Here is a 24,764-nt window from a genome sequence, read left to right on the forward strand (position 1 = left end):
CCCCCAAGTGTCTCTCCTCCTCCTCCCCTCCCCCCCCAAGTGTCTCTTCTCCTCCTCCTCCCCCCCCCCCCCCCAAGTGTCTCTTCTCCTCCTCCTCCCCCCCCCCCCCCAAGTGTCTCTCTCCTCCTCCTCTCCCCCCCCCCCCCCAAGTGTCTCTTCTCCTCCCTCCTCCCCCCCCCCCAAGTGTCTCTTCTCCTCCTCCTCCCCCCCCCCCCCCCCAAGTGTCTCTTCTCCTCTCCCCCCCCCCCCCCCCCAAGTGTCTCTTCTCCTCCTCCTCCCCCCCCCCCCCCCCCCAAGTGTCTCTTCTCCTCCTCCTCCCCTCCCCCCCCCCCCAAGTGTCTCTTCTCCTCCTCCCTCCCCCCCCCCCCCCCCAAGTGTCTCTTCTCCTCCTCCCCCCCCCCCCCCCAAGTGTCTCTTCTCCTTCTCCTCCTCCTCCCCCCCCCCCCCAAGTGTCTCTTCTCCTCCTTCCCCCCCCCCCCCCCCCCAAGTGTCTCTTCCTCCTCCTTCCCCCCCCCCCCCCAAGTGTCTCTTCTCCTCCTCCTCCCCTCCCCCCCCCCAAGTGTCTCTTCTCCTCCTCCTCCCCCCCCCCCCAAGTGTCTCTTCTCCTCCTTCCCCCCCCCCCCCCCCAAGTGTCTTTCTCCTCCTTCCCCCCCCCCCCCCCCAGTGTCTCTTCTCCTCCTCCTCCCCTCCCCCCCCCCCCAAGTGTCTCTTCTCCTCCTCCTCCCCCCCCCCCCCCCCCCCCCAAGTGTCTCTTCTCCTCCTCCTCCCCCCCAAGTGTCTCTTCTCCTCCTTCCCCCCCCCCCCCCCCAAGTGACTCTTCTCCTCCCCCCCCCCCCCCCCCCCCCCCAAGTGTCTCGTCTCTTCCTCTCCCACCCACTGTCTCACTGTTCACTGTGTTCCGAGTTTTGTGTCATCTGATTTTGAAATTATGCCCTGTACACCCAGGTTAATATTTATCGAGAAAAGCAGTGGTCCTAGAACTGACTCCTGGGGAACACCACTGTGTACCTTCCTCCAGTCCAAAAAACAACCGTCCACCATACTCTGTTTCCTGTCATTTTGCCAATTTTGTATCCATGCTGCCACTGTCCCTTTTATTCCATGGGCTTCAACTTTGCTGGCAAGCCTATTATGTGGCATTTTATTGAACACTTTTAGGAAATCCACGTACACCACATCAGCCACATTGCCCTCATCAACCCTATCTGTTACTTCATCAAAAAATGTTGAGCGGTAACTCAGGGAGAGACATCTTAGAAGAATAGTTACGTTTGTCCTTGCTGTAAATATCTTGTTTATTCTGACCTCAGTTCATTTACCTATTTAATGTTAGATTTGTCTGCTGGTTTATAGCCTAAGCCGCAGTCTGAGAGGGTATAATTTCCCACCTGCTGAGGGTAAGGAGCACACGTTGTGGCACGTAATACATTCCAATAAGCCAGAGTAGTGTGATAAGGCTTCTCTGATTGATCCCTGGGTCTCGCTACTTTTAATTGGATATTGGGCAGGTAAAGGCCTGCTCTGGTTTGTAGGGGATGTGAGGTCTGCTTATGGGAGTGATCAGTGACACTGGACCCAAGGTGAATACCTAACACAAGAAAACTATAACTACAGTCAAGCAACTAAACTAGAGCAATGGTACCGATAATTACAGTCTCAGTTTAATTATTAAACCTTGTGCAAAAAATAATTTCATTTTCGAAGGTCAATAGGTGACTGGTGAACCACTAAGTGAAGGGAAGTGACGTGGGTTTTTTTTGTTCAAAGTGCTCATTGTTCTATGCTGGAAAATAGACATGAAAATACTGACTTTAAAAAAGAAAATCTCGTTGCTATTGTGGGGCTGTCTGTGCTGGGGAGAAATCGTGGTGTTTTGGAGCATCTCAAGTTATTACAACTGGAGTAGCAACTTGAGAACCGACAGGCATGCCAGCCTTAGCGGTCTGACCCTTGGAACGTCCCATGAACTGGTTCACCTTGAAGTGGTTTTCACAATGTTGGAAGCCTCCAGATATCACTAAATGGCATTACAGTTGGGGGACTTGGATGCGCGAATGAGAGATAAACAGAGCCTGTGTCATTTGCAGGATTATGGGAAAAGTGCAGGGGACTGGGACTAGTTGGATAGCTCTACCAAAGAGCAGGCACAAAGGGCCGAATGGCCTCCTGTGCTATATCATTCTATGATTCTAATTATCTGGATATTTGCTTTGTTCTGTGGAAGCTGCTCTGATTTGAGGAGAGTGTTCAATATCTCTCTTGGTGCTTTACCTCAGTATCAGCCTTGGCTCAGTGGGCCAGCACTTTCTTCTGAGACACGCGGTTGTAGGTTCAAATCCCACTCCAGGACTTTAACACCTAATCTACACTGACACTTCAGTGCGGTGCTGAGGGAGTGCTGCATTATCTGAGGTGCCGCCTTTCAGATGAGATGTTAATCCGAGGCCCCACCTGTCCCTCGGGTAGATGTAAAATATCCCACAGCACTTTTCAGAGATGGAGAGCTCTCCCTGGTGCCCTGACCTATAGTTATCCCTCAACCAACATCATTAGATCAGAGTATATGGTCATTTATCTCATTGCTGTTTGTGGGAGCTTGCTGTGCGCAAATTGGCTGCCGCAACAGTGGCTGCACCCCAAAAGTACTTAATTAGCTGTAAAGTGCTTTGGAATGTCATGAGGTGATGAAAGGCGCTATAGAAGTTCTTTCCTTCCTTTCTTTCTCCTGTGGATCACAGCTATGTCGTGTACCCTGGGTATAAAGATATCCCACCTCTGTCTCCAGTAACATTGCCTCCCGCTCTGTGTGTGTGCAGCTCTCGGTAACTGGAATTCCTTCTGTTCTCTCTCCCAGCATGGCAGCAGGTGGAAGAGGAGCTCGGAGCCAGCCAGGAGCCGGAGAATGGGCGGAGCACTCGCAGGCCGGTGCAGTACATGGAGAAAACACCAAACCAAAACTTGAAGAGTAGGTGCCCACACGTAACCGTGAATATATACTACACATTGTCTGGGCTTTCTAACCCTCCAGGACTGTCCTGGAGTGTCCAGGAATTAAAGATTAATCTCCTGTTGCAGGCAACCCGGGAGAACATAACAAATAGGAGCAGGAGCAGACCATACGGCCCCTCGAACCTGCTCCACTATTCAATAAGATCATGACTGATCATTGACCTCAACTCCACTTTCCCACCCGATCCCCAGATCCCTCGATTCCCCTAGACTCCCAAAAATCTATCTGTCGCAGCCTTGAATATATTCAGAGATTCTGCATCTACAGCAATCTGCGGCAGAGAATTCCAAAGATTCACAACCTACTGAGTGAAGAAATTCCTCCTCATCTGTCTTAAATGGCCTTCCCCTTATCCTGAGACTGTGTCCCCTAGTTCTAGAAACTCCAGCCAGGGGAAACAACCTCTCAGCATCTACCCTATCAATACCCTTCAGAATCTTATAGGCTTCAATGAGATCACCTCTCATTCTTCTAAACACCAGAGAGTATCGGCCCATTCTACACAATCTCTCATCGTAAGACAGTCCACTCATCCCAGGAATTAATCTAATGAACCTCCGTTGTACTGCCTCCAAGGCCAGTATATCCTTCCTTAGATAAGGAGACCAAGACTGTGCACAGTACGCCAAGTGTGGTCTCACCAAGGCCCCGTACAATTGGGAGTAACATCATAGAGACATATGAAAATGGCTGGAGGAGCATCAAGCCTTCGACACACCACGATAGCTGGACTATCATGGCGAAATGCTTCTGCCCTTCCTGATCTCTCCCCATATAAATATTGTCCAGAGGAACTCCCGTGTTCTTTAAAATAGTGCCGTGGGATCTTATTCATCCACCTGAGAGGGCAGACATGGCTTCGCTTTAACATCTCATCCAAAATATGGCACTTCCGACAGTGCAGCACTTGAATGTTAGCCTTGATTATGAGCTCTCGTGTCTGGAGTGGGACATGAACCCACAACCTTCTGACCCAAGAGACGAGAGTCTCTGAACCACAGTTGACACAAGGATTAAAATAGATTGTTTTTTTTATTTCATTTTCTTTCAACTGTTATGTTTATTACAAAAATATTGGAGACGGGTATGTTTTTTTTGACTGGGTAGGGCGGTTCAATCCACAATTCTGTGCCAAATTAGCTGATCTGAGCTGAGGTTGCAGTGGAGGTTACAATTAAACTCTGAGGTGGAAAGGGTAAACTTCGGCCAGGTCATTGATCCTGATCACCACAGTGACCCCGGCTGGAAGTGACTGGGACTGCAAGCCAACTGAGCACTGGATCAGGCGGGGCTCTGCTGCCCTCTGTGGGGAAAAATAGCTGAATAACACTCAGTGTTTGTGATGGGTACAAGTGATAGGGGCGCTATGTATCCAGCCTGTACTGTACCTGTCCTGGGAGTGTTTGATGAGACAGTGTAGAGGGAGCTTTACTCTGTATCCAACCCGTGCTTTACCTGCTGTAGGAGTGTTTGATGGGACAGTGTAGAGGGAGTTTTACTCTGTATCTAACCCATGCTGTACCTGCCCTGCGAGTGTTTGATGCTGAACACTTGATGTAAATGCAGAAATGTTGTGAAAGTATAAATGAGGGGTTTCTTGTGGTATCGAGTCTTACGGGATCCCTGCACTGTTTCTGCAGGTGCTGTGTGTTAAAACGTTGCCCACTTTTGTTTCCCAGACTTTGTCCCGATCGATCTGGAAGAGTGGTGGGCGAAGCAGTTCCTGGCCAATATCCAGAACTCATCCTAAAGCCCATCAGGAACGACCTCCTTTAACAGGGCAGAGTGTCAGCAGCCAGTTAACACTCGGACAGCGATCTCTCCCTACTCTGTGATTCTCAACATGTGAAGACAGTTTTGTAAAACCTGGATCAACTGGGACTCTCCGCAGTGAGCGTTGACCTTCGACCTCTCAGCTTCGGCTTGGTGAATTCCCCCGCCTTTGAGCAATAAAGCAACGAGTCTGTGAACAAGACCACCAGAGACGTCGTTACATAGCGTTTCAGAAGATATTACTTTTTATTTTATCCTTAAAGGGTCATTGCGTGCTTTGTCTGTACAGGGTACACCTGGTGATATCCTGGAGTGTCTGGCCTCAGGTTGCACCCACCTCGTGACTTGAGTGGAATGCAGAGAAAAGTAGCAAAAAACTGCCTGGTGTGATGAATTGGACCTGACACGGGCCCTTGATCACGAGCGCACGCTCCCATCCCACTCCAAGCGGTTCATGGAACGCCAGCTACCTGAAAACTGCCCCTCTCCCCCTAAGGAGGAGACACCCCTTTAAGATTCATTCCGACCTCTGCAGAGATTGTTTCTATTTTCTGACCTGTTTCATGCCATCTCTCGATCAGCATTAGCTGCTGGTGTGCAAGCGAGAAATTCCTGTTTTGCCAATGCTACAGAATGTCGCGGTTTTTAGTGCCTGAAATGGGGATGCGTCTTGAATGAATCATGTTTTCTTTCCTATTCCCCCCAGCACTTGTGGATTTTAAACACTCTGCCTGTGTTGCTACTGAGGTGGCAGCAGATTTGCGTCACCCCCGCCATGGTAACGGCTTCCTCTGTGACTGAGCTTCACACTCTGCTGGCACGCTGAGGACTGGAGTTGAAATGGCCACCCTTCTCCTACCCATCACATCAGCCCCTTGGTAAGGGGCAGGGGTGACCCGTCTGTTTCTGAGGCTGGGGTGGGAGGTGGTGTCCCCTCTAACGCCAGTACATACAGGACAGAAGTGGCTGTCAGTCAGTTAGTGGGGAGCGACTCGGAACAGGTCCCGAATGTGAACATTAAGCACAGTCTTGTGTGTTTTCGAGGAGCGTCTGTGATCAACAGACTCGACACTCAGCAACAGGTGTTTAGCCTGTCACAAGAATCTGTATTCAAACAAGTTCCCTAGCTGGGGGCAAGGGTTGAGAACACCTTACAATTCCTGACACAACAGGAAGAGCATTGTCAGATAGAAGGGTTTTGCGCTGTGTGGTGCTGGAGAGAGGGTGACACTGACAGATGGCAAGGGCTGTTTAAAGGGACATTGTTGTCATTGATGAAATATCTCAAAAGCATCGTGGGACTGGCCAGAAAGTCTTTGTGAATGTAAAACTCCTGCAGACTCGGTTAATGAGGCAGTGCCAATCTGTTCTTTGTAACTACAGACCGAGATCTGCAGTAAGAGCTTCATCAGCCTCTCTCTCTCTCCCCCTCTATTTTGATATAGATTGAAGTTGCTTGTTCAATTCCCTTACTTTGCAGCTGACTGCATCTCCCATTCCCGAGCATGGTGTTCATTAACCTGAAGCTGTATGTGTGGGGTGGGGTGCAGTACTGTGGGAACTCTGTTAGTAAATGGGGGCGGGTGGATACTTGTGATTTAAAAGCTGCCTGCTATGAAGATGTGCGGCTTGGCGAATGACCTCTGACACACTCGCGTGGCATTATTCACTGCTGCCTTAAAGCCCAGGAGCCAATGGCAGAGCTCTGGGAAAACGAGAGGTAGACCAGCACTTCAAACTACCACGTGGCCTTCTGAGAGCATTCCGAGGACTTGTAGACCAGTCGAGGTGGCTCAACCCCTCCGTGGTGGTATGCTGGAGATTTTTGGATGTTGTGTAGGTACCCTTTGGGTACGGGCCTGTTGAGCATCTCAACGTGTTGTACTTAGCTAGGATCAGCAGGCTGTTTAAAATTGTTAACACCATTCCCTCAGGACGTCTCTTGCCTTCGCTCCATTATCCTCCGGTTTTATTTCTACAGCCTTTATGGTTGCTCGTAGCCACTTCCAGTTCAGATAGCTGGTTCGATGACATCAGAGGCGGCGTCTCCTATGTGTAACACGTTGCCCCTCCCTCCTATTTACAATCGACCTTTTCCAATACAACCTCCTGGGCTGTGCTGTCCGACTGGAGGAATTCGAGCTTCAAACCGAACTGTAGCAAATGGTGCCGGAGCCGTGTGCTATCACCTGTCTACACCATGGTGTGATGGGATATCCTAACCTGTCGCCTGTACGTCACCAGCTCCCTGCGATGGGGATTTGGCTACGTGACAATCAATCAATCAAAATTCTTGTAACGAGCTGAGCAGTGTATTTATTAATGTTTTTCTAACTATGCAATGAGTTCTATTTTCTTACACCATTACTGCAGGATAAGAAAGGGAAGGATTGCATCGGTTAAATCAGTGAGCTGAAGGGGGCAGGCCTCTGGAGAGGTCCATGTTTTGAAGGCCCTGTCTGGTAGCCAGAGGACAGTGTGTGACACTTAAGTGAACTCGCATCTCTTCTGAGCCTGTGTAAATGTAAAAATGAAATCGAGCTGGATGATTAATCTGAAAGGAAAATTTAAAACATAAAATCAAGTTTGTTTACCCAGTCTTCTCCTTCAAGCAGCTTTTAATCTCTGGGATTAAAATATCCCACAATTTATAAAGGGTTTTTTGTGTTTGGATAGTACTGTGAGCTTTACTCTCTATCTAACTCATGCTGTACCTGCCCTGGGAGTGTTTGATGGCCATTGTTAAAGGTGACTAACATCTGACCCATTCAGCATCACGGTGCTTCACTCTGGCTGCTTATTTTTGCCACATGCAGAATGTGGAGCGCAGTAATTGCACCCGGATTAACTTTACAGGAGTATGAAATCTTCATTTTATTCATCTTTAGCACACAAATACAGACAGGTGCAGTTTTCTAGGGGCTGACAGGAGTGAATACACCATTCAAAACAAAACTGGAAAATATCAGGGCTCCATTGCAACATCCTTCCGTGTTCCTGCTACAGCTACATGGTTAAAACAAGGTTCCAGCTCGAGTTTAGTCTGCAGGAGAGGTAATTATTCAACCTGCTCCCTAACACTGAAAATATGTGAAACTAACCTCAAAGCAAATGGAAATCAATAGTGATGGCTCCCTGAGGAGGCAGCGAACAGTAAAACCTGGGTCCTGCACCACCTCCGACACACTCACTAATTCCATAACTACGGTGACCCTGGCTTAGACTGGAGGGCACTTGGAGGAATTTAATGAGAGGGAGGTTCAGGAGAGACACCTAGAACAAAAGACCTGTTCCCAAATACATCTCCCTTAATTTCATTTAAATGATGTGGCAGACATGAAAGCGGATACCATTCACCAAATCTTTCAATGAGGCCAGCTGACTGGGAGGATCATGAAATCCCTACACATTGTCTAATTGGCAGCTGACCAGTTCAAAGCCACACACTCGGATACCTGGACCAACACAAGTCTGCATGCCAGGAGCATCTGCCGCGGGGGTAGGGGGAAATACACGTGTCCGTGTGTGGAGAGTTTTGAGGGGAAGTCTCCCACTGGAGGGGGGGACTCTGGGTACGGGCCCCACCCCTGAGAGGGGAACTTGGGGTACAGGCGGCCCCAGAGAGGTGGACTGGGGGTATGGGTTCCCCTCCCCCCGGAGAGGGGGACACGGGCTTCCCCCCCCCGGAGAGGGGGACTGGGGGTACGGGCTCCCCTCCCTGGAGAGGGGGGGTACGGGCTCCCCTCCCCCCAGAGAGGGGGACTGGGGGGTACGGGCTCCCCACAGAGAGGAGGACTGGGGGGTACGGGCTCCACACCCCCGCGAGGGAAGCCCAGGGCCGTGACAGATGTTCAGCACACACACTTCAATCACTATTACTCAGAAGAAATTAAACCGGAAGAGACCTTGGTCTCCCGTGTCACGTTCGCTCGCACACTCAACTGTGCTCCCCTCGGGATTCACGGAGCCAGATTCAGGGGAATCCCCACCCTTCGCCAATTTGTTCACAGATTTCCGTAAGATTTTGCTCCTTGTCTGCTCTCCTACTGGTTTGATGTCGGCAGATTTTGTAGCTGGAAGAAACGAGAAAAGCAAATGATTATAAACCCAGCACTCTCGCTCGCACACACACACACCTCCCCGATGATGACTGCCCCTGAAAAGCCCCGCTCACCTGCCAACATCAGTGTGAACTGTTTCTCCCGCTCATCCTCCATCTTCTTCCTGTAGTCTCCGAAGATGGATCTCATCACCTGTCGCTTCTTCACAAGTGGCGCTTTCCCGCTGCGCAGGGTTCTCAGTGCACGCAGGGCCCCATCAGCTGCAACACAAAGAGCATCACACCATCCATCCTCCACCCCTACCAGCACACGCTACACGACAAACCAACATTCTAATCCTTCACTCTGTGTTGCACCTTTGGAGAATGAGAGGAGCGGACAGGAATGAGGAAGTGACCTGGCGAAGGAATGGTATGCTGTCCATATAGTAGACTGGTCAGCAAAACAAAAGCCCATAGGATCCAAGGGAAAGTGGCTCAGTGACAGGAAGCATAGGTTAATGGTCGATGGGTGTTTTGAGACTGGAGGCTGTTTCCAATGGAGTTCTGCAGGGCTCAGTACTAGGTCCCTTGCTTTTTGTGTTGTATATCAATGATTTAGACTTGAATGTAGGGGGCATGATTAAGATGTTTACAGATGATACAAAAATTGGCCGTGTGGTCGATAGTGAGGAAGAAAGCTGTAGACCGCAGGAAGAGATCAATGGACTCGTCGGGTGGGCAGAAAAGTGGCAAATGGAATTCAATCCGGAGAAGTGATGCAATGCATTTGGGGAGGGGCAACAAGGTAAGGGAATACACAAAAAATGGTAGGATGCTGAGATGTGTCAAGGAACAGAGGGACCTTGGTAAATAAGGATGTTGCCAGGACTGGAGAATTTTAGCTATGAAGAAAGATTGGATAGGCTGGGGTTTTTTTTGGAACAGAGGAGGCTGAGGGGAGATTTAATTGAGGTGTATAAAATTATGAGGGGGTCTAGATAGAGTGGATAGGAAGGACCTATTTCCCTTTGCAGAGGGGTCAATAACCAGGAGGCATAGGTTTAAAGTAATTGGTAGAAGGATTAGAGGGGGGTTGAGGAGAATGTTTTTCATCCAGAGGGTGGTGGGGGTCTGGAACTCACTGCCTGAAAGGGTGGTAGAGGCAGAAACCATCACCACATTTAAAAAGTACTTGGATGTGCACTTGAAGTGCCGCAACCTACAGGGCTACGGACCAAGAGCTGGAAAGTGAGATTAGGCTGGGTAGCTCTTTTTCGGCCGGCAGAGACACGATGGGCTGAAAGGCCTCCTTCTGTGCCATAAAGTTCTATGGTCGACAGGTGAGCTGTTGTCAATACCTCCCCCAAACATGGAATCCTTACCACATATTCCTTTATCTGCAGGCTCCACTGACAATGAGAACTTAAGTCTCTCAAACGCTCCTGCCATGGTAGAGAGCAAGAAACCCTACAATATACACATCTTCAGAGCAGAGGAGATGAAGGAGATTTGATAGAGATGTTTAAAGTCATGAAGGGTTTAGGTAAAGTAAATAAAGAGAAACTGTTTGATTTGGAATGCACTGCCTGATAGGGTGGTGGAAACAGATTCAATAGTAACCTCCAAATGGGAATTGGATAAATACTTGGAGAAACATTGCCGGTATATGGGTAAAGAGCGAGGTAGTGGGACTAACTCGATTGCTCTTCGAAAGAGTCGGCATCGATTAGATGGGCCGAATGGCCTCCTTCTGCACTGTATCATTCTATCCGTCCCATTGAACGTCCGACACAGCCTGCACTGTTCGGTCATGGTTTTAGTTGGATGCCTCACCCCTTATAGTGACAGATGTGGCTCAGTGGGCACTTGCCTCAGAGTCAGAAGGTTGTGGGTTCAAATCCCACTCCAGGGACTTGAGCACAAATTTAAAAAATCAAGGCTGACACTCCAGTGCAGTGCTGAGGGAGTGCTGCACTGTCAGAGGTGCCGTCTTTCAGATGAGAGGTTAAACCGAGATTCCGTATGCTGTCTCAAGAGGATGTAAAACATCCCAGGGCACTATTTTGAAGAAGAGCAGGGGAGTTATCCCCCGTGTCCTGGGGCCAATAGTTATCCCTCAATCAACATAACAAAAATACAGATTATTTGGTCATTATCATATTGCTGTTTGTGGGAGCTTGCTGTGCGCAAATTGGTTGAAGCTTTTCCCACATTACAACAGCTATATTCCAAAAGTACTTAATTGGCTGTAAAGCGTTTTGAGACGTTCAGTGACCGTGAAAGGCGCTATATAAATGCAAGTCTTATAGAGGACAGTCTACAGATGAAGAAAAGAACAGGAAGAGGCCATTGACTCTACAATCCCATTGAGGGTGGTGTGGCCCTCCATGCCCTTGAACACACCTTGTTTTTGGTTGGTTTTCTGAGTGCGCAGCCCGAGCTCCAGCTGCTCAATGCACCAGTCCACTTCCCGCCGGAGCTGCTCTTCCGAAGACTAAGAGAGGAGAAGACAGGGGACACATTACAGCAACACACAGAGACAAGGATCAGACATTCTAACAATGAACGCACCAATACCCCCATACACACCACCTAAGCTAAATGGTGCAACGCCACCGTGTGGCATCGGCAGCACGAGGCAGCAGAGTGCTCCTTATATACACCGCAATAGCTCCTAACCCCAGGTAGCTGTTCCTCTCCTGCACGGGTTAGATACAGAGTAAAGCTCCCTCTACCACTGCCCCACCAAACACTCCCAGGGCAGGTACAGCATGGATTAGATACAGAGTAAAACTCCTTCTACACTGTTTCATCAATCCATCTGAACACTAGTCCATTACAGCACCCTGACTGTACAGGAGAACATAATAAATAGCAGGAATAGGCCATTTGGCCCCTCAAGCCTGTTTTGCCATTCAGTAAGATCATGGCTGATCTTCTACTCCACCCACCCACTGTCCCCATAATCCCTTGATTCCCTTAATATCTAAAAATCTAGCGATCTCTGTTGAATATTTTCAACGACTGAGCGTCCACAGCCCTCTGGGGTAGAGAATTCCAAAGATTCACAACAATTTGAGTGATGCAATTTCTCCTCATTTCAATCCTAATTGGACGATCCCTTATTCTGAGTCTGTGACCCCCCTAGTTCGAGACTCCCCAGCCACAGGAAACATCCTCCCAGCATCAACCGTCAAGCCCTGTAAGAATTTAATGAGATCACCTCTCATTCTTCTAAACTCTAGAGTGTATAGGCCTAGTCTACTCAATCTCCCCTCATAGGACAACTCCACATCCCAGGAAGCAGTCTGGTGAACCTACGTTGCACTCCCTTCTATGGCAAGTATATCCTTCCTTAGGTAAGGAGACCAAGACTGTACACAGTACTCCAGGTGCGGTTTCATCAGGGCCCTATATAATTGCAGCAAGACTTATTTACTCATACTCAAATCCTCTTGTAATAAAGGCCAATATACCATTTGCTTTCCTAATTGCTTGCTGTACCTGCATGTTAACTTTCAGTGATTCACATACAAAGACACCCAGGTTGCTCTGAATGCCAACATTTCCCAGACTTACATAATTTAAAAGATACTCTTTTTTTTTTATTCTTCCAACCAAAGGGGCTAACTTCACATTTCCCCACATTATATTCCATCTGCCATGTTCTTGCCCACTCAAATAACCTGTTGATATCCCTTTGCAGCTTCTTTGCATCCTCCTCATAACTTTCCCACCTAGCTTTGTATAGTCAGCAAGCATGGATACATTACCTCTGACCCTCATTAATTCATTGATATAGATTGAAAAAAGCTGGGGCCCAAGCACTCATCCTTACGGCACCCTACTAGCTACAGCCTGCCAACCCGAAAATGACCCATTTATTCCTACTCTCCATTTTCTATCCGTTAACCAATCCTCAATCGATGCTAGTATATTAGCTCCAATCTCATGAGCCCTAATTTTGTGTAATAACCTCTTGTGTGGCACCTTATCGAATGCTTTCTGAAAATCCAAATACACTACATCCACTGGTTCCCCTTGATCTACCCTGCTGGTTACAACCTCAAAAAACTCTAGATTTATCAAATGTGATTTCCCTTTCATAAATCCATGTTGACTCTGCCCAATCCTATTATACTTTCCTAAGTGCCCTGTTTTCCCTGCTACTGATGTCAGGCTAACTTGGCTATAGTTTCCTGATTTCTCTCTCCCTCCTTTCTTGAATAGCGGGGTTACATTTGCTACCTTCCAATCTGCTGGGACCGTTCTAGAATCTAGGGAATTCTGGAAGATCAAAACCAATGCATCCACTATCTCCACAGCCACCTCTTATATTCCTTAGATGTAGTGTTGGTCCAGGGGATTTGTCAACCATTAGTCCCATTAATTTCTCCAGTACTATTTCTTTACCAGTACTAATTTATTTAAGTTCCTCATTCTCACTAGATCTTTGTTCCCCATTATTTCTGGAATGTTTGTTGTGTCTTCTTCTGTGACGACAAATACAAAGTATTTGTTTAACATCTCTGCCATTTCCTTATTCTCCATTATAATTTCTCCTGTCTCTGCCTGTAGGGGACCCACGATTACTTTTGCTAATTTCTTCCTTTTTCCATACCCATAGTAACTTTATTGATCTGTTTTTATGTCTCTTGCTAGTTTACTCTCATGTTCTATTTCCTCTCCATCAATCAAGTTCTTGGTCCTCCTTTGCTGAATGCTAAAATCCTAAAATCCTCCCAACCCTCAGACTACTTACATTTCTCACATCACGATGGTAATGCCTGCTGAACAGGGGCTATTTAATGCTGTGGGGGTCCTGACCTGTGAAACAGTAGTCTGAGTCCAGGCTGAACTCATTGACCTGACCAATTGGTGTTCGATTTGAACCTGGAACTCAAAACTGCAGCCTCCCTCCTTGCAACAACCTGCAACTCTTGGCTTGTTAACGGCCAGTGTTCCCCGGAGATTGCCCACGTTCCCGTACCAGGCAGCGCCCATCTCCCCGAGCTGCAGTGTTCCTCTCTCTCCCATCACTGTCGCCGCTCCGCCTCTCTCCGTCTCTCACAGGCTCGGCCGCAGGCTTGCTGCTCCACTCTTTATTTTTCTTCTTCTTCTGTGAGAGTTTGGAGGCTGTATTTTCAAGGTTCCGGAGGTGTTCGGCCAGATGAGAGCTCAGCAACATGGGATTGGCCCTGGCCTCCGTGCTCTGAACCGCAGGCACAGATCCCACGGTGCAGTTCCCACGCTGCCGTCCAGCACCCGCCTCGGAGACTGCAAAATTAAACTTAAAACCGGGCTCTGGGCTCTCTGCTCCGGGAAAGATTTTCAGTTTTTCCTGCTCGGTGCTCTGGCGACGATCTTCGTTTGCAACGTCACCGCTCCCAGCCTGCTGCTGCCTGCGGGAATCTGAGGGGTCAGAGTTCAGGCCGCTGAGAGTTGGACCAATGGGATCATCGCTCGCCCCCTCGGGCAGTGCGAAGTTGAACCGAAAGCCGCTCTGCGATTGGCTGCAGCTCCCGGCCCATTTCCCGTGCTCCCCACTCCCACAGTCCTCAGCACCGCGCGGTGGGATCGCTGCCGGTGTCAACTTCCGAGCTGTGGAGTGAAAAACCATCGGTCATTTTAAAGAAGAAAAGACCGGCTGTCCCACAAACACTCCCACATTTATTGTGTGTCTCACTCCAATTTCAGATATCTTTAAATCTAATTTCCTGGTAAATTATTCCATTTGGCAATTACATTTTGTGCGAAATAATTTCCCCTGAAAATCCCACTCCCACGCTTCATTCCCCCCCCCCTCCCCCGCCGCCGCAATGCGAGGCCTTCCTCTCTCTCAATGAGCTTTGTCAATTCCCTTCAATATTTTTAAAGACACCATTAGATCACTTTTGAAATCTCCACTATTCTGGAACAAACCCACTCCCTTAACCTTTGCTCACAACTCCAAGGCAGAGAGAGAGGCACAGAGAGATTTGGGCAGAGAGGGAGAGAGGCAGAGGTAGAGAGAGACAGACAGGGAAAGAACATAAGAATTAGGAGCAGACTAGCCTTTGGCCCCTCGAGCCGGCTCCGCCATTCAATAAGATCATGGCTGATCTTCTACCCCTACTCCACTTCCCTGCAGTATCCCCATATCCCTTGATTCCATTAATATCCAAAAATCTATCGATCTCTGTCTTGAATATACTGAAAGACAGAGAGCAGGATTTTCTGGTCCTCTGCGCTCCGGGTTTCGCCCCGGAGTGGCGTGAAATGCGGCGTTCAGGTCTCCCGCTCCCCGTCGCGATCCTCCGGTCTGTTTTTGCACCGCCGGGCAGAGCTGTGCCGGGTATGCACCGCCTCTCAGTGCGACACCGGCAGTAGTTTGGCCACTTGCCCGATCCATCCACCCGCAATGACCGCCTGGGAAATCAGTGGGTCCAGCAGAGCCGGCGGCAGTGAGGAAGGTAAGTACTCCGAAAGTAAGTGAGAGTGTTTGTTCTTTTAATTTTTTCAGTGCTTTGTGTTGTGGTGTTGTGGGCAATGTCTTGGGAATGTTTTTGTGACTTTTTTTTTTAAAAAAAGATCCATCCCCTGCCCCCGACCTCTCGCGGAGTGCACACAGCCCAACACTTTAGTTCGCAAGTTTCCCATTTTTATGCCTCAAAGTGTACAGCGCCTCCCTTCGCACTCCTTGATGGCGAAAATTCCTCCCCAAAGCGCAGACTATTCCCGGCTGGTAACTTTCCCATCCTGCCCCCGTTCTCACCCAGAAAACAGAAAAGCCCCCTAGGGGAGAGAATCCCAGAGATTCACCATCTTCCGAGTGAAGAAATTTCTCATCTCAGTCCTAAATAGTCGACTCCGTATTCTGAGACTGTGAACCCTGGTTCCAAACACCTCAGCCAGCGGGAACCATCCTCCTGCATCTACCCTGTAAGAATTGTGTAAGTATCAATGAGAATATAGGCCTAGTCTACTCAATCTCTCCTCATAGGACAATCCCCCCATCCCAGGAATCAGTCTGGTGAACCTTCATTGCACTCCTTCAATGGCAAGTATATCCTTCCTTGGGTAAGGAGACTATAACTGTACACAATACGCCAGGTGAGGTCTCACCAGCGCCCTATATAATTGCAATAAGACATATTCTTGCACTCAAATTCTCTTGCAATAAAGGCCAGAGAGAGAGAGAGAGAGACAGGGAAAGAGAGAGAGAGACACAGGAAAAGAGAAAGAGAGAGCGAGAGAGAGCGACAGGGAAAGAGCATGACGCAGAGAGTGATGGACAACATGAGGAGCAGCTGCCGAGTGTCTGGAATGCAGACTCAGTGGGATGAGGCACTAACCACCCAGGGGAGGGCTTGGCTGTCACGCAGTAGCTGACTGTGCTCTTCACCCATCCCCTCAGAGGTGTAGCTCAGTAGAGCCCCTCCCATCACCACCCTGACTGGGAGATTCCGCACTGCTCACCACTCACCCGCTTGCCGTAGCCTCTTCTGTTCCCTCGCCATCTGGGTGCGGTAATCACCAAACACACGGCTCATCGCCTGCCTCTCCTGCACTGCCGGCACACTCCCAGACTGCAGAGTCTCCCGGATCTCTTCCACTGCATTTGAGGCAGAAAATCCAACATTAAAATTATTGTCCATAGGCACATACAGCGTGAGCCGGCAACATTCGCCTCTCCACCATCCCATATCCCACTGTTCCCTCACTGAGACACGAGGGGCAACATCGAGAATCATTTCAGGAGCCGAGGGTTAATGGGAGGGGGCAGATAGGCTGGGTCGAAGGTTATTGGAAAAGAGGCAGGTAGGCAGGGTTGAGGGTTGATGAGACGGGGCTGGTAGGTGGGGTTGAAGATTGATGGGAGAGGTCGGGTAGTTGGGGCCGAGGGTTATTGGGAGAGGGCGAGGTCGAGAGTTAATGGGAGAGGGCGAGGGCGGGTAAGAGGGGTTGAGGGAGGTTTGTAGAGGGGTGAGGAGCAACAGGGTCCGTGAGTGGAACCTGCTGCTGAGGCACCTGTAATCAGGCCCCCTCACCACCCACTGTCCCTGGGCTGGGACCAGGCCTCTCACCACCCTGGACTGGGACTAGGCCCTCTCACCACCCACTGTCCCTGGGCTGGGACCAGGCCCCCTCACCACCCACTGTCCCTGGGCTGCGACCAGGCCCTCTCACCACCCACTGTCCCTGGGCTGGGACCAGGCCTCTCACCACCCACTGTCCCTGGGCTGGGACCAGGCCTCTCACCACCCACTGTCCCTGGGCTGGGACCAGGCCCCCTCACCACCCACTGTCCCTGGGCTGGGACCAAGCCTCTCACCACCCACTGTCCCTGGGCTGGGACCAGGCCCCCTCACCACCCACTGTCCCTGGGCTGGGACCAGACCCCCTCACCATCCACTGTCCCTGGGCTGGGACCAGGCCCAGGACCCTAACTGCTTACCTTGCTGTGGTGACAGCTCGAGCTGGAAAAGCCCGGTCTGCAGCTGCCGAACACCCCAATCCAGCTCCTCCTGGATGGTCCCATTTGGGGCCTGTAACAGAGAGAAAGCTTTAGAGAACCGGGCCGCAAGTAACAAATAGAGCGGAGCTGGGATTAGAGACTGCTCACTCACCTCAGTTACTTACAACAAGCTAAGAAAGAGCTGTGCTGAGCACAGGAGTGTGAGTGAGGGCAGACAGACAGACAGAGCTGGACAGAGACACTTTATTGCTCAACCGCTCCATTCAGAGATTCAGGGTAAAGCTCCCTCTGAACAGAATACCTCTGGGGACAGGTTTATGATGTAGACCCATGTCGACTAGCACAAGACCGAGACTGCACAAACTCATTCCACAAAGGACCCTTACAGCCACTGGAGATTTCCATCCCATCAGTCTGGCCTGGATACGACGCCAGGTCTCGGGTGAAGCCACTGCACCACCCAGTTCCCCACAGGAGTCGGTCAGTACTCAGTCGTGAGTGTGTAATGTCAGAGGTACAATGTCACAACAGGCGTCCAGTCTAGACAATAAGTAATGATAATCATAATCTGTGTGTTGTGACCTTAAGAATGATCAGATTACTGGGAGGTAAAGGGGTCTAAATCACAACACACAAGCTGTACCTACAGCATATACAATCTACTGCAATCGATATTAATGACTTGGATGAAGGGACCGAGTGTAATGTAACCAAGTTTGCTGATAATACAAAGATAGGTGGGAAAGCAAATTGTGAGGACGCAAAGAATCTGCAAAGGAATACAGATAAGTTAAGTGAGTGGGCAAAAATTTGGTAGATGGTGTATAATGTGGGAAAATGCAAGGTTATCCACTTTGGTAGGAAAAATAAAAAAGCAAATTATTATTTAAATGGAGAGAGATTACAAAATGCTGCGGTACAGAGGGATCTGGGGGTCCTTGGACATGAAACACAAAAAGTTAGTATGCAGGTACAGCAAGTAATCAGGAAGGCAAATGGAATGTTGGCCTTTATTGCAAGGGGGATGGAGTATAAAACCGGGAAGTCCTGCTACAACTGTACAGGGTATTGGTGAGACCATACTTAGAGTACTGCATTCAGTTTTGGTCTCCTTATTTAAGGAAGGATACACTTGCATTGGAGGCTATTCAGAGAAGGTTCACGAGGTTGATTCCTGAGATGAAGGGGTTGTCTTATGAAGAAAGGTTGAGCAGGTTGAGCCTATACTCATTGAAGTTTAGAAGAATGCGGAGTGGTCTTATTGAAACATATAACATTCTGAGGGGGCTTGATGGTAGATGCAGAGAGGATGTTTCCCCTCGTGGGGTAATCTAGAACTAGGGGGCATAGTTTCAGAATAAGGGGTCACCCATTTAAAATGAGGAGGAATTTCTTCTCTCAGAGGGTCGTGAATCTGTGGAATTCTCTACCCCAGAGAGCTGTGGAGGCTGGGTGATTGAATATATTTAAAGTGCAGCTAGACAGATTTTGAATGATAGGGGAGTCAAGAGTTATGGGGAGAGGGCAGGAAAGTGGAGTTGAGGCCAAGATCAGATCAGCCATGATCTTATTGAATGGCGGAACAGGCTTGAGGGGCCAAATGACCTACTCCTGCTCCTATTTCTTATGTTCTTAATACAAGATATTGTATCCCAGGTTTGAGAGTTCATATCCCCCATAGTGACGGGATGAACATGTTGCCATTCTGCCCAGAATCAAGGGCAGTGATCAATCAGATAGATTAACAGCCTGTTACATAGAAACATAGAAAATAGGTGCAGGAATAGGCCATTCGGCCCTTCGAGCCTGCACCACCATTCAATAAGATCATGGCTGATCATTCACCTCAGTACCCCTTTCCTGCTTTCTCGCCATACCCTTGATCCCTTTAGCCGCAAGGGCAATATCTAACTCCCTCTTGAATATATCCAATGAACTGGCATCAACAACTCTCTGCGGTAAAGAATTCCACAGGTTAACAACTCTCTCAGTGAAGAAGTTTCTCCTCATCTCGGTCCTAAATGGCTTAACCCTTATCCTTAGACTGTGATACCTGGTTCTGGACTCCCCCAAAATCAGGAACATTCTTCCTGCATCTACCTGTCCAGTCCCGTCAGAATTTTATGTGTTTCTATGAGATCCCCTCTCATTCTTCTAAACTCCAGTGAATACAGGCCCAGTTGATCCAGTCTCTCCTCATATGTCAGTCTTGCCATCCCGGGAATCAGTCTGGTGAACCTTCGCTGCACTCCCTCAATAGCAAGAACATCTTTCTTCAGATTGGGAGACCAAAACTGAACACAATATTCCAGGTGAGGCCTCACCAAGGCCCTGTACAACTGCAGTAAGACCTCCCTGCTCCTATACTCAAATCACCTAGTTATGAAGGCCAACATGCCATTTGCCTTCTTCACCGCCTGCTGTACCTGCATGCCAACCTTCAATGACTGATGTACCATGACACCCAGGTCTCGTTGCACCTTCCCTTTTCCTAATCTGCCGCCATTCAGATAATATTCTTCCTTTGTGTTTTTGCCACCAAAGTGGGATAACCTCACAATTATCCACATTATACTGCATCTGCCATGCATTTGCCCACTCACCTAACCTGTCCAAGTCATCCTGCAGCCTCTTAGCATCCTCCCCACAGCTCACACCGCCACCCAGTTTAGTGTCTTCTGCAAACTTGGAGATATTACATTCAATTCCTTCATCTAAATCATTGATGTATATTGTGAATAGCTGGGGTCCCAGCACTGGGCCCTGCAGCACCCCACTAGTCACCGCCTGCCATTCTGAAAAAGATCAGTTTATCCCGACTCTCTGCTTCCTGTCTGCTAACCAGTTCTCTATCCACGTCAATACATTACCCCCAATACCATGTGCTTTAATTTTGCACACTAATCTCTTGTGTGGACCTTGTCAAAAGCTTTTTGAAAGTCCATATACACCACATCCACTGGTTCTCCCTTGTCCACTCTGCTAGTTACATCCTCAAAAAATTCTAGAAGATTTGTCAAGCATGATTTCCCTTTCATAAATCCATGCTGACTTGGACCGATCCTGTCACTGCTTTCCAAATGCGCTGCTATTTCATCTTTAATAATTGATTCCAACATTTTCCCCATTACTGATGTCAGGCTAACCGGTCTATAATTCCCCGTTTTCTCTCTCACTCCTTTTTAAAAAAGTGGTGTTACATTAGCTACCCTCCAGTTATAGGAATTGATCCAGAGTCGATAGACTGTTGGAAAATGATCACCAATGCATCCACTATTTCTTGGGCCACTTCCTTAAGTACTCTGGGATGCAGATTATCAGGCCCTGGGGATTTATCGGCCTTCAATCCCATCAATTTCCCCGACACAATTTCCTGACTAATAAGGATTTCCTTCAGTTCCTCCTTCTCACTAGACCCTCAGTCCCCTAGTATTTCTGAAAGGATATTTGTGTCTTCCTTCGTGAAAACAGAACCAAAGTATTTGTTCAACTGGTCCGCCATTTCTTTGTTCCCCATTATAAATTCACCTGATTCTGACTGCAAGGGACCTCCGTTTGTCTTCACTAATCTTTTTCTCTTCACATATCTATAGAAGCTTTTGCAGTCAGTTTTTATGTTCCCAGCAAGCTTCCCCTCATATTCAATTTTCCCCCTCCTAATTAAATCCTTTGTCCTTCTCTGCTAAATTCTAAATTTCTCCCAGTCCTCAGGTTTGCTGCTTTTTCTGGCCAGTTTAGATACCTCTTCCTCGGATTTAACACTATCCCTAATTTCCCTTGTTAGCCACAGTTAATAATAGTGCTGGGACATGGGGGAAAAAGCGAGCACTGGAATAATTGTGATATCCAAGCATCACTCACCTCCTCCATTAAAATATCCAGAAAACCTCCGGCTCCTCCTCACACCAGTGGTCAGCCTGGGTCACTCCTCACACCAGTGGTCAGCCTGGGTCACTCCTCACACCAGTGGTCAGCCTGTGTACCTGAAGGGAAAGAGCAGACTCACCGTACAACTCCGTCAGCTCTGCGCTCTCGGTGGTGCCTGTAACGCAGAGCTGTCGCCAAGATGTCTGTCAAGTGTGAAAGGGATATGGTGTCATTTAGTTATTGCTGTTCCTGTTAAGGGGGACCTGGCGTTAAGGCTAAGTGCACAACTCAGGAAGTCCTTGACATGATTGTACTTGGTTGGCGATCAATATTAAGCTCAGATCATTGAATCACGTCATTCCATTCACATGGGGGGTCTTCATGGGGAAGGGTTTTGATTAACAGTTACACCTGGGCCAAAGACACGGGTCATAAGAACATAAGAAATAGGAGCAGGAGTAGGCCATACGGCCCCTCAAGCCTGCTTCACCATTTAATACGATCATGGCTGATCCGATCATGGACTCGGGTCCACTTCCCTGCCCGTTCTCCATAACCCCTTTATTCCCTTATCGGTTAAGAAACTGTCTATCTCTGTCTTAAATTTATTCAATGTCCCAGCTTCCACAGCTCTCTGAGACAGCGAATTCAACAGATTTACAACCCTCTGAGAAGAAATTCCTCATCTCAGTTTTAAATGGCGGCCCCTTATTCTAAGATCATGCCCTCTAGTTCTAGTCTCTCCTCAGTGGAAACATCCTCTCTGCATCCACCTTAACAAGTCCCCTCATAATCTTATACGTTTCGATAAGATCACCTCTCATTCTTCTGAATTCCAATGAATAGAGGCCCAACCTACTCAATCTTTCCTCATAAGTCAACCACCTCATCTCCAGAATCAACCTAGTGAATAGTGTGTGCAGTTTTGGTTTCCATATTTTCGTAAATATGGAAACCAAAACTGCACACAGTATTCCAGGTGTGGCCTCACCAATACCCTGTATAGCTGTAGCAAGACTTCCCTGTTTTTATACTCCATCCCCTTTGCAATAAAGGCCAAGATTCCATTGGCCTTCCTGATCACTTGCTGTACCTGCATACTATCCTTTTGAGTTTCATGCACAAGTACCCCAGGTCCTGCTGTACTGCAGCACTTTGCAATTTTTCTCCATTTAAATAATAACTTGCTCTTTGATTTTTTTCTGCCAAAGTGCATGACCTCACACTTTCCAACATTATACTACATCTGCCAAATTTTTGTCCACTCACTTAGCTTGTCTATGTCCTTTTGCAGGTTTTTTGTGTCCTCCTCACACATTGCTTTTCCTCCCATCTTTGTATCGTCAGCAAACTTGGCTATGTTACACTCAGTCCCTTCTTCCAAGTCATTAATATAGATTATAAATAGTTGGGGTCCCAACACTGATCCCTGCGGCACCCCACTAGTTACTGATTGCCAACCCGAGAATGAACCATTTATCCCGACTCTCTATTTTCTGTTCGTTAGCCAATCCTCTATCCATGCTAATATATTACCCCCAACCCCGTGAACTTTTATCTTGTGCGGTAACCTTTTATGTGGCACCTCGTCAAATGCCTTCTGGAGGTCCAAATACACACATCCACTGGTTTCCCTTTATCCACCCTGATGGTTACATCCTCAAAGAATTCCAGAAAATTTGTAAAACATGACTACCCTTCATAAATCCATGCTGACTCTGCCTGACTGAATTATGTTTTTCCAAATGTCCTGCTGCAGCTTCTTTAATAACGGACTCCAACAATTTCCCAACCACAGATGTTAGTCTAACTGGTCCATAGTTTACTGCTTTTTGTCTGCCTCCTTTTAAAAAAAAAATAGGGACGTTATATTTGCAGTTTTCCAATTTGCTGGGACCACCCCAGAATCCAGGGAATTTTGGTGAATTACAACCAATGCATCCACTATCCCTGTCGCTACTTCTCTCAAGACCCTAGGATGCAAGCCATCAGGTTCAGGGGATTTATCCGCCTTCAGTCCCATTATCTTACTGAGTACCACCTCCTTAGTGATTGTGATTGTGTTAAGTTACTCCCCCTCCATAGCCCCTTGACTATCCACTGTTGGGATATTTTAAGTGTCCTCTACCGTAAAGACTGATACAAAATATTTGTCAAACTGAGAGAGGCAGGGCCTAGATTATCGGCCGCCCCTTCGACAGGCAGCCTGGGAGCTTGGGACTGTGAGCCAGTGCTCAGTTCACCTGTCAGTCTGACACCAGCAGAGATACTGGTCTGGGCCAAGGCTCTGATTGAGTGAGTGTGCTTCAGAGTTGCATCTTTATTGTTTTGGCATTTCAGTCAAGCGAAATTTATTGCTGTAAATACCCTGTTTGCAGGAGATTACAGAGATAGGGAGGGGTAAGGCCATGGAGGTATTTGAATACAAGAATGAAAATTTTGAAAATCGAGGCATTGCTTAACCGGCAGCCAATGTAGGTTAGCGAGCAAAGGGGTGATGGGTGAATGGGATTGGGTACAAGTTAGGACATGGGCAGCAGACCTTTGGATGACCTGACGTTTAGGAAGGGTTGATGCTGGGAGGCAGGCCAGGAGAGCGTTGGAATAGTCAGAGGTAACAAAGGTTTCGATGAGGGCTTCAGCAGATGAGCTGAGGCAAGGGCCAAGATGGGCAATGTTCCAGGAGTGAAGGTTAATAGGTCCTGGTCTCGGCAGGGATGCTGACTGAATTCCAGGTATTATACTGAGCTTTGCTGATACATGAGAGGGAAGATTACAGGATTAGTGGGTGCAGATCCCAGTCTCTCACTCTCTGTCTGAGTCAGAAGGCTGTGGGCTCAATTCCCACTCCAGGAACTTGAGCATATAAATCTAGGCTGACCTCCCAGTGCAGTGCTGAGGGAGTGCTGCGCTGTCGGGTCGGGGGGTGGGGGTGCCGTCTTTCGGATGAGACGTTAAACTGAGGCCCTGTCTGCTCTCTCAAATGGAGGTAAAATATCCCATGGCACTATTTTGAAGAGCAGAGGAGTTATCCCCAATGTCCTGGCCCAATATTTATCCCTCAATCAGCATCACAAAAACAGATTATCTGGTTATCGCAGTGCTGTTTGTGGGAGCTTGCTGTGCGCAAATTGGCCGCCGCGTTTCCCATATTTATAACAATGACTACACTTCAGAAATACTTCATTAGCTGCAATGCGCTGTGAGACGTCCGGTGGTCGTGAAATAAATATAAATGCAAATCTCTCCCTTTCTCTGCCATTTCTCACCTTCTCTCCCGCTCGGTCCTCACGCAGCCACCACCGGAAACCCGCTCGGGTCCGCCGCTCAAAGCCGTTCCCCGGGCCGCCGATAGAGCGCTTTCCAAATTACGTCATCGACATACTTCCGGCATCCGCCATTGATCCAAAGACAAACAAATCATTCCAATATCGCTCAGATTTATAAATAACAGCCATGGGACGCGACAGAGACGAGAAATACAAGGTTTCCTGCACCTAACACGCACGCAGACTGGTTCTGTGCGTCCGTTTACTGTCAGTCAACATCACAAAGCTTTGAACCTTTCCTTTTTTCAGAATAACCCTTTGTCTTGTGTTCATTCTCTCCCAATT

General features: G+C 48.3%; 2 protein-coding genes across 4 annotated transcripts in view; one reads left to right on the top strand and one right to left on the bottom strand.

Annotated features, from left to right (window-relative positions):
- The window catches only part of LOC139281006 (MAPK regulated corepressor interacting protein 2-like), a 14,358-nt gene extending 6,977 nt beyond the window's left edge, over positions 1-7,381 (top strand). For both annotated transcript variants that reach the window (XM_070900862.1, XM_070900863.1), the window contains 2 exons: positions 2,855-2,965; positions 4,690-7,381. In XM_070900862.1, the coding sequence (XP_070756963.1) occupies positions 2,855-2,965; positions 4,690-4,786 (208 nt within the window). In that variant the 3' untranslated portion in view covers positions 4,787-7,381. The remainder of the gene's footprint in view (positions 1-2,854; positions 2,966-4,689) is intronic.
- Positions 7,382-7,632: 251 nt separating this feature from the next.
- Positions 7,633-24,478, bottom strand: c15h8orf33 (chromosome 15 C8orf33 homolog). 2 transcript variants are annotated; one of them, XM_070900861.1, is made up of 8 exons: positions 24,420-24,478; positions 21,145-21,266; positions 17,263-17,353; positions 16,291-16,419; positions 13,816-14,426; positions 11,229-11,319; positions 8,958-9,104; positions 7,633-8,856 (listed from the first exon to the last, which is right to left on the bottom strand). In XM_070900861.1, exons 2-8 carry the CDS (start codon positions 21,151-21,153, stop codon positions 8,663-8,665), a joined length of 1,272 nt encoding a protein of 423 aa, XP_070756962.1. In that variant the 5' UTR covers positions 21,154-21,266; positions 24,420-24,478; the 3' UTR covers positions 7,633-8,662. The 2 variants fall into 2 exon arrangements, with proteins under 2 accessions (XP_070756962.1, XP_070756960.1); XM_070900859.1 differs by having other exon boundaries at positions 21,145-21,353; positions 24,420-24,469.
- Between the last annotated feature and the right edge of the window lie 286 nt (positions 24,479-24,764).

This window comes from Pristiophorus japonicus, chromosome 15, assembly GCF_044704955.1.
Source record: "Pristiophorus japonicus isolate sPriJap1 chromosome 15, sPriJap1.hap1, whole genome shotgun sequence".
NCBI lineage: Eukaryota > Metazoa > Chordata > Chondrichthyes > Pristiophoridae > Pristiophorus > Pristiophorus japonicus.

Excerpts from the sequence above, each read along its gene's own strand:
- c15h8orf33 (XM_070900861.1), bottom strand. Across the intron at positions 9,105-11,228 it reads GAAAACCAACCAAAAACAAG|CTGATGGGGCCCTGCGTGCA; the intron begins GTGTGTTCAAGG and ends TTTGTGTTGCAG. Across the intron at positions 8,857-8,957 it reads GTTCACACTGATGTTGGCAG|CTACAAAATCTGCCGACATC; the intron begins GTGAGCGGGGCT and ends CGTTTCTTCCAG.